The 12,284-nt window shown below is 44.8% G+C and overlaps 1 protein-coding gene across 12 annotated transcripts in view; it reads right to left on the bottom strand.

Annotated features, from left to right (window-relative positions):
- UTRN (utrophin) overlaps positions 1 to 12,284 on the bottom strand; it is a 702,825-nt gene that overhangs the window by 92,524 nt on the left and 598,017 nt on the right. For all 12 annotated transcript variants that reach the window (XM_056567370.1, XM_056567374.1, XM_056567371.1 and 9 more), the window contains one exon: positions 9,091 to 9,292. In XM_056567370.1, coding sequence (XP_056423345.1) covers positions 9,091 to 9,292 — 202 coding nt within the window. The remainder of the gene's footprint in view (positions 1 to 9,090; positions 9,293 to 12,284) is intronic.

Raw genomic sequence — 12,284 nt, 5'->3', positions numbered from 1 at the left:
TATGAGAGCAAAGAAAGTGAATATTTGAACTGTGTTATCACAGTATGTCTTTAATCCATTGATATTTCAGGGCTACATTATCCCCAGCACTTCTTTAATATAGTGATTTATGCGGCAGAAACCACACCATCACGAACAGCGTGACAACATCTTCCACTGTGAAAGGCAAAGAGCGGCTAACTCGGTGAATCTTTTGGATAATACTGTTCATTAATTCTGCTGCTCTTAGGCTTTCTCTTGTTCGGTCATGCTGTGCTCAAGATCCCCTTAAATTCATACAAGCAGAAACATCAGCCACTGGATCTTATAAAAAGCATGAGGAGCCCTGTTTAGGTCCTTGGTGATGCCAGTGGCCGGCTGAGAAGACTGTGCCTGCTATGTGCTTATAGAAGAAAACAATAAAAGGGGAAAAATGTTTTAATACTCTATACAAACTAAAGGGGATGAAATATTCTAAACTGGCTAGAGGATGAAAGAGGTGCTGGTTGAAAGAATAACATAAAACTTGATTTGTTACCATACTGAGCAGTAAAACCCAATGTGGATAAACATTTTTGGTACTTGAAAGGCTATAAAGTAAAGACCTGCATCATATTCCTTCGGTATTTGACTTGTACTGCAGGATGGTATTATACTCAATAGGTTTCAAAAAACATTTATTTTATTGCCTATATGGTTCCTATCATTTCTTTTAATAACTTAATTTACCAAAAAATACTCTGTCCAGAAACAGATCGAAAGTCTTGGCCACTTGGTGTTTTTCTTCCCTGTAATATGTCCCCTGCCTGCTGTTAGAGGAAATCCATTTCTGGTAACAGCATCAGCAAGACTGAACACAAGAAGTGGGGGAGGGGCTTAGCATGTGCTCTTTGCTGGAGAGAGATTTTTTTAAAGAAAATTTATCAGGTCTAACCCTATTAAACTACCAGCAAAATGTTCTACGTCATACAATAGTGCTTCCTGTCCTGTGCCTATGCCTGTAGAAAAACAGTTTAAAAAATCTAATGGGAGCGTGTGGCATCCTCAATTAGTCCCCGCACCCCAGGCTGTAATCATGCATATTCATTTTCCAATCATCCTTTTCACTGTACAATTATGTACAGAGAATAATAAAAAAAATATGTTAGTACCTGCTTTTCATTAGTAAAATAAAAAGTAGAAAACAAATTTCACTTTAGATTGTACCTGTTGCTTTAAAAAACTTTCCCCAGAGACAAGACAAAAGTTTTGATTGTTCAGGGTCAGAGTGTTTAGACAAGACCGATCACTAGAATGGACAGAAAGAGAAGTGTGCGCTGACTGACACAATCCCATAGACTTAGATTGTAAGTTTGTCTCTCTTAGCACACTCTTCTCCAGGCTCATTCTAGTGATCAGCTAGGGTCTGGACAGTAAGACTCCAACTGATCAAAACTTTTGACATGTCTTTTCAACATGTCAAAAGTTTTTTTTAGTGACAGTGCCCTTTAAATGTCGGGTCTAAAGTCTGCATAGGAAAAATATGGAGTGTTGATAAAATTTGATACAGCAAATACAAATGTGTTGGATTTTCTAACCCCACCAATATGTTGCAGTAAACAAATGCAACACAGCAGAATCTAATCATACTCACTGGGTGGCTCCTGCATCTCACTCCATGCTTTGGATACATTGACCAATGTTTTAACCCCTTAAGGATCGGGGGTTTTCCGTTTTTGCACTTTCGTTTTTTGCTCCTTGCCTTTAAAAAATCATAACTCTTTCAATTTTGCACCTAAAAATCCATATGATTGCTTATTTTTTGCGTCACCAATTCTACTTTGTAATGACGTCAGTCATTTTGCCCAAAAATATACGGTGAAACGGAAAAAAAAGTCAATGTGAGACAAAACTGAAAAAAAATTGCCGTTTGGTAACTTTTGGAGGCTTCCGTTCTACGTAGTACATTTTTCGGTAAAAATGACACCTTATCTTTATTCTGTAGGTTCATACGATTAAAATGATCCCCTACTTATATAGGTTTGATTTGGTCGTACTTCTGGAAAAAATCATAACTACATGCAGGAAAATTTATACGTTTAAAATTGTCATCTTCTGACCCCTATAACTTTTTTATTTTTCCGCGTATGGGGTGGTATGAGGGCTCTTTTTTTGCGCCGTGATCTGAAGTTTTTAGCGGTACCATTTTTGAATTGATCGGACTTATTGATTGCTTTTTATTCATTTTTTCATGATATAAAAAGTGACCAAAAATGCACTATTTTGGACTTTGGAATTTTTTAGCGCGTACGCCATTGACCGTGCGGTTTAATTAAAGATATATTTTAATAATTCGGACATTTCCGCATGCGGCGATACCATATATGTTTATTTTTATTTACACTGTGTTTTTTTTATGGTAAAAGGGGGGTGATTCAAACTTTTAATAGGGGAGGAGTTAAATGATCTTTATTCACTTTTTTTTCCACTTTTTTTTGCAGTGTTATAGCTCCCATAGGGAGCTATAACACTGCACACACTGTACTTTTACATTGATCACTGGTTTCTCATAGGAAACCAGTAATCGATGATTCTGCCGCTTGACTGCTCATGCCTGGATCTCAGGCACTGAGCAGTCATTCGGCGATCGGACAGCGAGGAGGCAGGTAGGGATCCTCCGGCTGTCCTGTAAGCTGTTCGGGATGCCGGGATTTTGCCGCGGCTATCCCGAACAGCCCACTGAGCTAACCGGCACTTTTTACTTTCACTTTTAGCCGCGTGGCTCAGCTTTGAGCTTCACTATGACGCCGGGCCCGCGATGATATGATGCGGGGTCACCGTGGGACCCCGCGTTATATCACGGGAGCGGGACCAAGGACGTACTCATACGTCCTTGGTCCTTAAGGGGTTAAACAAAGGTTTATTCCTTGCTTATAAAATATATGTGGCCTTTACTTCTGATTTACTAATGCTCCTGCTGTGAACCATTGCACAGGGCAGCGAATGAAAAGGGGATTATGCAAAAGCCGCTGTACTCACAGCAGCAGCCGACTCTTCCCAGACAACCAGCATGGAATACTTTTCCTGGAGAAACATCTGGTTAACTTTTATATGATTAAATGAGACAACTCTAACTTTAGTTTTTGTTCCATCATATGTAACTTTTTTTTTTTTATCATTCAAAGAAGTTTATTGAAAGGAAATATAACAAACAAAGTAGCAGTGACATAATACTGTGAATTACTCTATGGGCTTGTGGGCCAGAAACAAAGCAGGTCTACAAGCAAACATCCAAAGAAAACAAAACAAACAATATAGGACCATCAGTCACATTGTGGGATCCAAACATAAAACACCACAAATAGCGATCATAAGAACCTGGAGCAGCAGGGTAAGATATGACCACCATCTAGATATCAAAGAAAAACACTCGTGGGCACTAAGAACACTAGTCTATGGAAACAACACTGCTGCAGAATAAAAGAAAAAACAAAAATGGTAAAGGTCCCAAAGAGAGATTGCGGAACAACAAGAAAAAAAGGAAACAGCAGACAAAGTACAAACAAATAGAGGATAACAAAGAGGAGGGAAAGAAGAGGAAAAAACAAAGAAAGACAACAGACATGAAACGCTGGGAGGAGGGCCAGGCCGAGCGCAGTGCGGGGAGAGAAGGCCAACAAAGGCCAAAGGGCAGTACAAGAGACTCATGTGTCTTCTGCGCAACAATGGAGAGTTCAAAACCATTGAGTAGAGCAGAAACAGTCCAAGGGAGCCAGGTAGGACCGTACCTAGACACATCATCAAGGAGGACCGCAAAGAGCTGTTTCATATATTGGATATGAGTCACTTCCGCGAACCACGCCTCTAGAGAGTTGGGTTCCGAACTCTTCCAGTTTCTAGGGATAACGGTTTTGGCGGCCTGCAGGAGGTGCAGTGCGAAAGACCTCTTATACCTTGATTGAGCCATGGAGAACATGTAGAGCAGGGCAGCCACAGGAGTATGCGGGACCTTTACTCCAGCCACATCATGAATCCCCCGCAGAACCGTGGACCAAAAAGTGGCAAGTTTAGAACAACTCCACCAGATGTGCACCATCGAGCCCTCTGCAACCCCACAACGCCAACAAAGATTAGAAACTGATGGACTACCGGCATTCGACACCAACGAGAGATAATTTTTTGTTTGGAGTAAAATCAATGTGAGCACTAAAAATGTTCCTTAAACACATAAAAAAGCTAAAAAATAAGCCTCAAATTCATGAGCAAATGAAGGAAAAACTCTAAAATACATGTGCAAAACAAGCATATTTCAGAGGCATTTCTGCCTTAAAAAACACGTGTATATTTCTGCTTCTATTTTACACAACGTGAATCCAGAATGGGACTATGTGCACACTTTGTAAAATTTTGCGACATATTTTATTCTACTTGTGCATTTTTCACTTTAATCCACCGATTATGGATGACAAAGTGTGTGTAAAATAAAATAGCAAAGTGTGAACATGTGAATTCTTAGAATAGAAGTGTGAATCCTTAGCTGAGGTTCACACTGTGGATTCCGAGTGCAGCCAGCGCTGACTGAATCGCAATTACCACAGACAGCAATGTCTTCCACAACACAGAAATTACGTAGTGTGGACAGTGCAGCAGAATTCCATTGGCATGAAAGGGACTCAAACGAAGTGGTAATTCCTTAGTTTGAAGCCTTAGAATATGAACCCTTAGAATATGTGTAGTGTAGGCTCTGTGCACTGAGGACAAGCAGGGCTCTGTACACTGAGGACAAGCAGGGCACTGTACACTGAGGACAAGCAGGGCTCTGTACACTGAGGACAAGCAGGGCACTGTACACTGAGGACAAGCAGGGCTCTGTACACTGAGGACAAGCAGGGCTCTGTACACTGAGGACAAGCAGGGCTCTGTACACTGAGGACAAGCAGAGCTCTGTGCAGCGAGGAAAAGCAGGGCTCTGTACACTGAGGACAAGCAGGGCTCTGAACACTGAGGACAAGCAGGGCTCTGTGTACTGAGGACAAGCAGGGCTCTGTACACTGAGGACAAGCAGGGCTCTGTACACTGAGGACAAGCAGGGCTCTGTAAACTGAGGACAAGCAGGGCTCTGTACACTGAGGACAAGCAGGGCTCTGTGCAGCGAGGAAAAGCAGGGCTCTGTACACTGAGGACAAGCAGGGCTCTGAACACTGAGGACAAGCAGGGCTCTGTGTACTGAGGACAAGCAGGGCTCTGTACACTGAGGACAAGCAGGACTCTGTGCAGTGAGGACAAGCAGGGCTCTGTACACTGAGGACAAGCAGGGCTCTGTACACTGAGGACAAGCAGGGCTCTGTGCAGCGAGGATAAGAAGGGCTCTGTGCACTGAGGACAAGCAGGGCTCTGTACAATGAGCACAAGCAGGGCTCTGTACACTGAGAACCAGCAGGGCTCTGTACACTGTGGACAAGCAGGGCTCTGCACACTAAGGACAAGCAGGGCTCTGTGCAGTGAGGACAAGCAGGGCTCTGTACACTGAGGACAAGCAGGGCTCTGTACACTGAGGACAAGCAGGGCTCTGTACACTGAGGACAAGAAGGGCTCTGTGCACTGAGGACAAGCAGGGCTCTGTGCACTGAGGATAAGCAGGGATCTGTACACTGAGGACAAGCAGGACTCTGTACACTGAGGACAAGCAGGGCACTGTACACTGAGGACAAGCAGGGCTCTGTACACTGAGGACAAGCAGGGCACTGTACACTGAGGACAAGCAGGGCTCTGTACACTGAGGACAAGCAGGGCTCTGTACACTGAGGACAAGCAGGGCTCTGTACAATGAGGACAAGCAGGGCTCTGTACACTGAGAACCAGCAGGGCTCTGTACACTGAGGACAAGCAGGGCTCTGCACACTAAGGACAAGCAGGGCTCTGTGCAGTGAGGACAAGCAGGGCTCTGCACACTAAGGACAAGCAGGGCTCTGTGCAGTGAGGACAAGCAGGGCTCTGCACACTAAGGACAAGCAGGGCTCTGTGCAGCGAGGACAAGCAGGGCTCTGTGAAGTGAGGCTCTGTGATATGCTCCTGGCTCACACAGCAGGATGATTGACAAGCCGAAAGCCTGCACAGACTCCTGCTTGTCCTGCCCACACTTCCTGTATTTTATCCCAGCAGAGATAGCCAGCCAATAGATGCAGGGACAGGACAGCATTTTTTCACCCAAAAATATACACACTTTTTAATCAATGTATATTACAAATATACATACAATGTTATTATCTACATTATATAAAAAGCTTTTGCTAATGACTGGCACACTTTAACAGAAAATATGCTATAATGCTATGGAATATGTTAAGAAGAATGCACAGTTCTCAGCTTCTGAAATTTCAGCTTTCAGTGCTGGATTATCAGTTTCTGGACTCTCAAGTATCTGATGAAATAAATTTCGCTGTAAATTGGTGCTGAAGTCATTCATGATGAACATTTTTTTTATTACTTGCCCAAATACATTGTTCATCCCTGAATCTGATGGCCTGTCATAACTTGCTTACTCATTTTAAGCTCCAACAAGATTGAACAGTCCAAAATGTGGCTGCTATCTTGACAGCACTCACAAAACTGCTGCTGTCAGGATCTTAACAAGAAATGCTTCTTTTCTGAGAATCGTCTGGTGCTGGTGGGCTCGGCCGCAGCCTGTCAACATGTTCACTTTGAGGAGCCGGTAATTAAATTCCCAGCTAACAGCATGAAGGCAGCAGATGCTTCTCAAACGCTCTTTAATTATTTGAACTTGTCTACATGTTAACATGAAAGTTATAAACAGAGTTAGTGTCGGGATCGAAGAAAGCTCTGCTGTACGCAAGTCATCAAAACAATGAAGCAAACAAGCAAAATTCAAAGAAACCTCAGAAAAAAGCAAATTAACCTGCAAAATGGGAACTTTGGAAATATTTGATTAGAGTGCCCCATATTGGAATATGTCAGCAACCGGGAGTTAAAGCATCAGGCAGAACAACCGGGACATAAGTGTCAGGCAAAACAACCGGGAGATAAGTGTCAGGCAAAACAACCGGGAGATAAGTGTCAGGCAAAACAACCGGGAGATAAGTGTCAGGCAAAACAACCGGGAGATAAGTGTCAGGCAAAACAACCGGGAGATAAGTGTCAGGCAAAACAACCGGGAGATAAGTGTCAGGCAAAACAACTGGGAGATAAGTGTCAGGCAAAACAACTGGGAGATAAGTGTCAGGCAAAACAACCGGGAGATAAGTGTCAGGCAAAACAACCGGGAGATAAGTGTCAGGCAAAACAACCAGGAGATAAGTGTCAGGCAAAACAATCGGGAGGTAAGTGTCAGGCAAAACAACCGGGAGGTAAGTGTCAGGCGAAACAACCGGGAGATAAGTGTTAGGCAAAACAACCGGGAGATAAGTGTCAGGCAAAACAACCAGGAGATAAGTGTTAGGCAAAACAACTTAGAAGATTTCAACCCACACCTGTAACTCACACCTGAACTTAGCCTAATAGTTTTTAACAAAAGGCATCTAACAGTTCATAATACATACAGATTATAGTGGCAACAAGTAGGGGGTCCAGCATGAGAGGAATTCTTTGAACCTTCTAATTTATTGTAAATGCATTAAAAGACTTATATCCACATAGGAAAACAGGTTTTGGTACTGACACGTTTCGTCTTTAGTGCCTTAGTCATAGACTCCATCTATGGAATCTTTGGAATGTATGACTGACACTAAAGTTGAAACGCATCAGATCCAATACCTGTGTTTCAATGTGGGTGGAAGCCTTTTAATGTATTTACAATAAAAAATGAGTTTCAAATAATTCCTCTTGTGGGGGACCTCATACTTCTTACTACTAGTATCTGTAGCTGAAGTTTCACAGCAGTCCAAGCACTTCAGGATTCCACGTGGCTATGCTGAGGTGGCAAGGTATGTGTGTAGCTAAAGACTTCTGAATACATAGACCACGCATCCAGCAAGTACAACAAGGAGGACACATACGCAGGAGAAAAAGCTGCACCTAGAAGCAAGTTTCAAACTACATATCAGGGGACTGCAAATGAATGAATAATAGGATTCTTCACTTTGTGGCTCAACATCATCTGTCATACTTAAAGGGGTGCTCCGGGGAAGTAAAAAAAAATAATACCCCAAAGCCACCACAATACCTGTTCTATGTCCCCTGTAGTTACCCTTGTGATTTTGCCAGCTTCTTTGGCCCCTGTTGTCTTTTGAATATTCTTTTCCCTTGCTTGCAGCCTAGACAACAACTCCCAGCAGTCAGTGTGGCTCTAAGTAATGGCTACTGGCCAAATGCTATTACTATCTGCCTGCATGCTCACACCGTAAATCTTTTCTTTCAAACTATCCCTCCCCTTAGAAATAAATCATGCTTTGCTCAGAGCTCTGTGTTGTTTCTCTGCTGGCAAGATGTCACACAGGGAGGGGAGGGGGGGTTATGATTCCTAGACAAGACAGAAACCATGTGGTCTTTGTCTTCCTCTTCCAGCAGGGTTGAGGCTACTCTTAGTGAGGGGTTTGCACAGAGACAAGAAGGATGTGATAATGAAGTCTTTCTTTCACCCCCTGCTTGTAAGAGACAGCTGAAAGTGGGAAACTGCCCTACATAGCTAATGAATATTATTTAGACAAATAAAGAGGTTGGTGAGAGGGAAGGATGGGCTATGGGTTTAGATCCCCGAAGTAGCCCTTTAAAAGTAGCTCTGGACCTACAAAAGATTGGGGACCTCTGACTAACAGGATAAGAAGTTAACTGGCATATCTGGAGAAGTAATATCTGGTATACTTCAGGCCTAGCCTTACTCCAGACGTATCTTACCGCCTGTTAGTGTTTTTCCCATGTACAGTATGTCTCCCTCATTGATAGCTTTTTATTACAAGTTTCATGTTACAGACTAGATTGCATTACTGAATTATTTGTATACTCCTGTCACTATATGTTTTATGTTAATCCAGGGAATAAATATTTTATTATACCAGTCTATCAGGGACATAAATTCTGTTATCATAACTATATAGAAGTTGTTCATTTGGTTTCTAAGTTGTACTCAGAAATACAACCAACAATGAACTGTAAAGTACAAAACAAGAAGTAACTTACGTGTCATAGACATTAAGAAGCCAGTTTAGGCACATGTCCACACAGAGAGGAACGTTAACCAGGTCCTTGTTTTTCTCTTCAAGTCCATCATAGATAGTGGTGAGGATGCTGATAATTTCAGGAACAGACAATAGTTGCTGATTTTGGTTCAGTTCATGCTGTTTGAAAGTGCTGTGAGTGGTGTTCAAGTCCAAAAGATCCACTGGAACGAAAGGAAAAATATGTATAGATGAAAAATCTTTAAGAGGAACCTAAGAACATGAATAACATGGCAAGGAAAACCAGCAAAGACTTGTACTGCTAATGTTATGCTTGATAAAGGCTATGCAGCCGAAACAGTGCACTTTATTGTGGAATAAAGAAACTGCAAGTATCGGGCTTCCTGTCTCTTCTGTGACTACACCTACATTTCATAAGAACCAGAATATGTATATTTTGTCCTTAAAGGAATCTGTCATCAGAATCACCCGCACTAAACCTGTTACACAGGCTTGTAGTGCGGGTGATCCTGATTAAAATGCTTCTTACCTGGTTAAAAATGGTTCAGCGGTTCTTCAGATATCTATATTTTTAGTTTTCTGTTATTCCCTGGCTTGGGACTCAGTGGGAGGTGTTATCATCTGGGACTCGGCCACACGTCATTCTAGCTGGGCGGAGCTGCCGCCCGGCTCATGAATATTCATGAACTTAGACCGAGAAAGAAGAATTAGACCAGGAGGATAAGTTCATGAATATTCATGAGCCAGGCAGCCGCTCCGCCCAGCTAGAATGACGTGTGGCCGAGTCCCAGATGATAACACCTCCCACTGAGTCCCAAGCCAGGGAATAACAGAAAACTAAAAATAAAGATATCTTAAAGAGTACCTGTCATCATCTAAACTTTCCCTGATCCCCCTTCCCATCTGTCCCTTTCTCTAACTATGCCTATCCCTGTGTTTATTGAGGTTTAAAACGCTGTGGAAATACCTTTTTTTATCCCTCTTCATTAACTCAGGAGCACTGTCTTTCTGAGGGGTGGAAGGAGGCGGGTCCCGGCAGGCATGATGTCACATGAAGCTTGGCTGGGACTCTGCTTCTGCCAGTCTTCCTGTATGCTGCTCTCCCTCTGCAGCAGTGTTTCCCAACCAGGGTACCTCCAGCTGTTGCAAAACTACCACTCCCAGCATGCCTAGACAGCCAACAGCTGTCCAGACATGCTGGGAGTTGTAGTTTTGCAACAGCTGGAGGCACCCTGGTTGGGAAACACTGCTCTGCAGTGTGCATTCAGACTATGTACAGGGTAGGGACGGCAGCCTGTCTCTCTCTCTCTCCTGTGTCTCTCTGCACTAAAAAGTCAATGCTGAGAACCAGGGACTGAGGGAGCAATTACTGAGGCAGTGATTAAGATGAATGTCAGGGGGGGGGGGGGGGGGCAGAGAGCAGGGAGTGCAGTGAGATAATACAATGTATAAGATAACATGTGGTGAGGGGCAGGGAGAACACAGAGCAGGGGGAGGGGTAGGTGACTGGCTGTTATATGAGAGGCATGTGCAGGCTTGTAGCTCACAGGCTGGGAGCGAGTCCTGAACTGAGAGTCCTTCAGCATTAGTCCTAAAAGCTGTACACTTACTATGAAAAGCATAGGATGCTGCTTGCAGACCAGGCATAGAAGAGTGACCCCTAGTGGCCAAAAGTATAAAATGAAAAAAACTGGTATAAATATTAATATTTTTTAATGAAGATATTGTCACGATGCCGGCTGGCAGGAGGTGGATCCTCTGTGCCAGAGAGGGATAGCGAGGACCGCGCTAGTGGACCGGTTCTAAGCCACTACAGGTTTTCACCAGAGCCCGCCGCAAAGCGGGATGGTCTTGCTGCGGCGGTAGTGACCAGGTCGTATCCACTAGCAACGGCTCACCTCTCTGGCTGCTGAAGATGCTGAAGATAGGCGAGGTACAAGGGAGTAGGCAGAAGCAAGGTCGGACGTAGCAGAAGGTCGAGGCAGGCAGCAAGGATCGTAGTCAGGGGCAACGGCAGGAGGTCAGGAACACGGGCTAGGAACAGACAAGGGAACGCTTTCACTAGGCACTAAGGCAACAAGATCCGGCAAGGGAGTGCAAGGGAAGTGAGGTAATATAGGGAAGTGCACAGGTGATCACACTAATAGGTAATTGGAAGATTGGGCCAGGCACCAACATTGGTGCACTGGCCCTTTAAATTGCAGAGACCCGGCGCGCGCGCGCCCTAGGGAGCGGGGCCGCGCGCGCCGGGACAGGACCGACGGAGAGCGAGTCAGGTACGGGGACCGGGGTGCGCATCGCGAGCGGGCGCCACCCGCATCGCGAATCGCACCCCGGCAGGAGGCGGGACCGCAGCGCACCCGGTCAGTGGATCTGACCGGGGCGCTGCAGCAACGGGGATGAGGCGAGCGCTCCGGGGAGGAACGGGGACCCGGAGCGCTCGGCGTAACAGTACCCCCCCCCTTGGGTCTCCCCCTCTTCTTGGGGCCAAAGAACCTGAGGAAAAAAAAGTCAATTTTTCCGTGAAGAGGTCCGATGCACATTAGGAGGGGTTCTGTGCGGAAACGCATGAGACTGGTCACAGGGACGTAGAACCTGTTGATAAGAGAGGCCAAAAAAAATTTTCCTGCAGATCCGGAATCCAAGGGGACCATAGTAGAGAAGGAGAAGGTAGAGGCAGATATCCGCACAGACACAGTAAGGCGTGGAGAAGCAGAGTTGACATCAAGAACTGTGTCACCTTTGTGCGGAGTCAGCGTACGTCTTTCCAGGCGGGGAGGACGGATAGGACAATCCTTCAGGAAGTGTTCGGTACTGGCATAGTACAAGCAAAGATTCTCCATGCGGCGTCGTGTCCTCTCTTGAGGTGTCAAGCGAGACCGGTCAACTTGCATAGCCTCCGCGGCGGGAAGCACAGGAACGGATTGCAGAGGACCAGAGGAGAGAGGAGCCGGGGAGAAAAAACGCTTCGTGCGAACAAAGTCCATATCCAGGCGGAGCTCCAGACGCCATCCGGAAGAACGCATGTCAATGCGAGTGGCAAGATGAATGAGTTCATGTAGGTCAGCAGGAGTCTCTCGTGCGGCCAGAACATCTTTAATGTTGCTGGATAGGCCTTTTTTAAAGGTCGCGCAGAGAACCTCACTATTCCAGGACAACTCGTAAGCAAGAGCACGGAACTGAATGGCGTACTCG

This window comes from Hyla sarda, chromosome 3 (genome assembly GCF_029499605.1).
Source record: "Hyla sarda isolate aHylSar1 chromosome 3, aHylSar1.hap1, whole genome shotgun sequence".
Classification (NCBI taxonomy): domain Eukaryota; kingdom Metazoa; phylum Chordata; class Amphibia; order Anura; family Hylidae; genus Hyla; species Hyla sarda.
The sequence above is the reverse complement of the archived record's forward strand: the minus strand, read 5'-3'. Positions and strand labels throughout refer to the sequence as shown.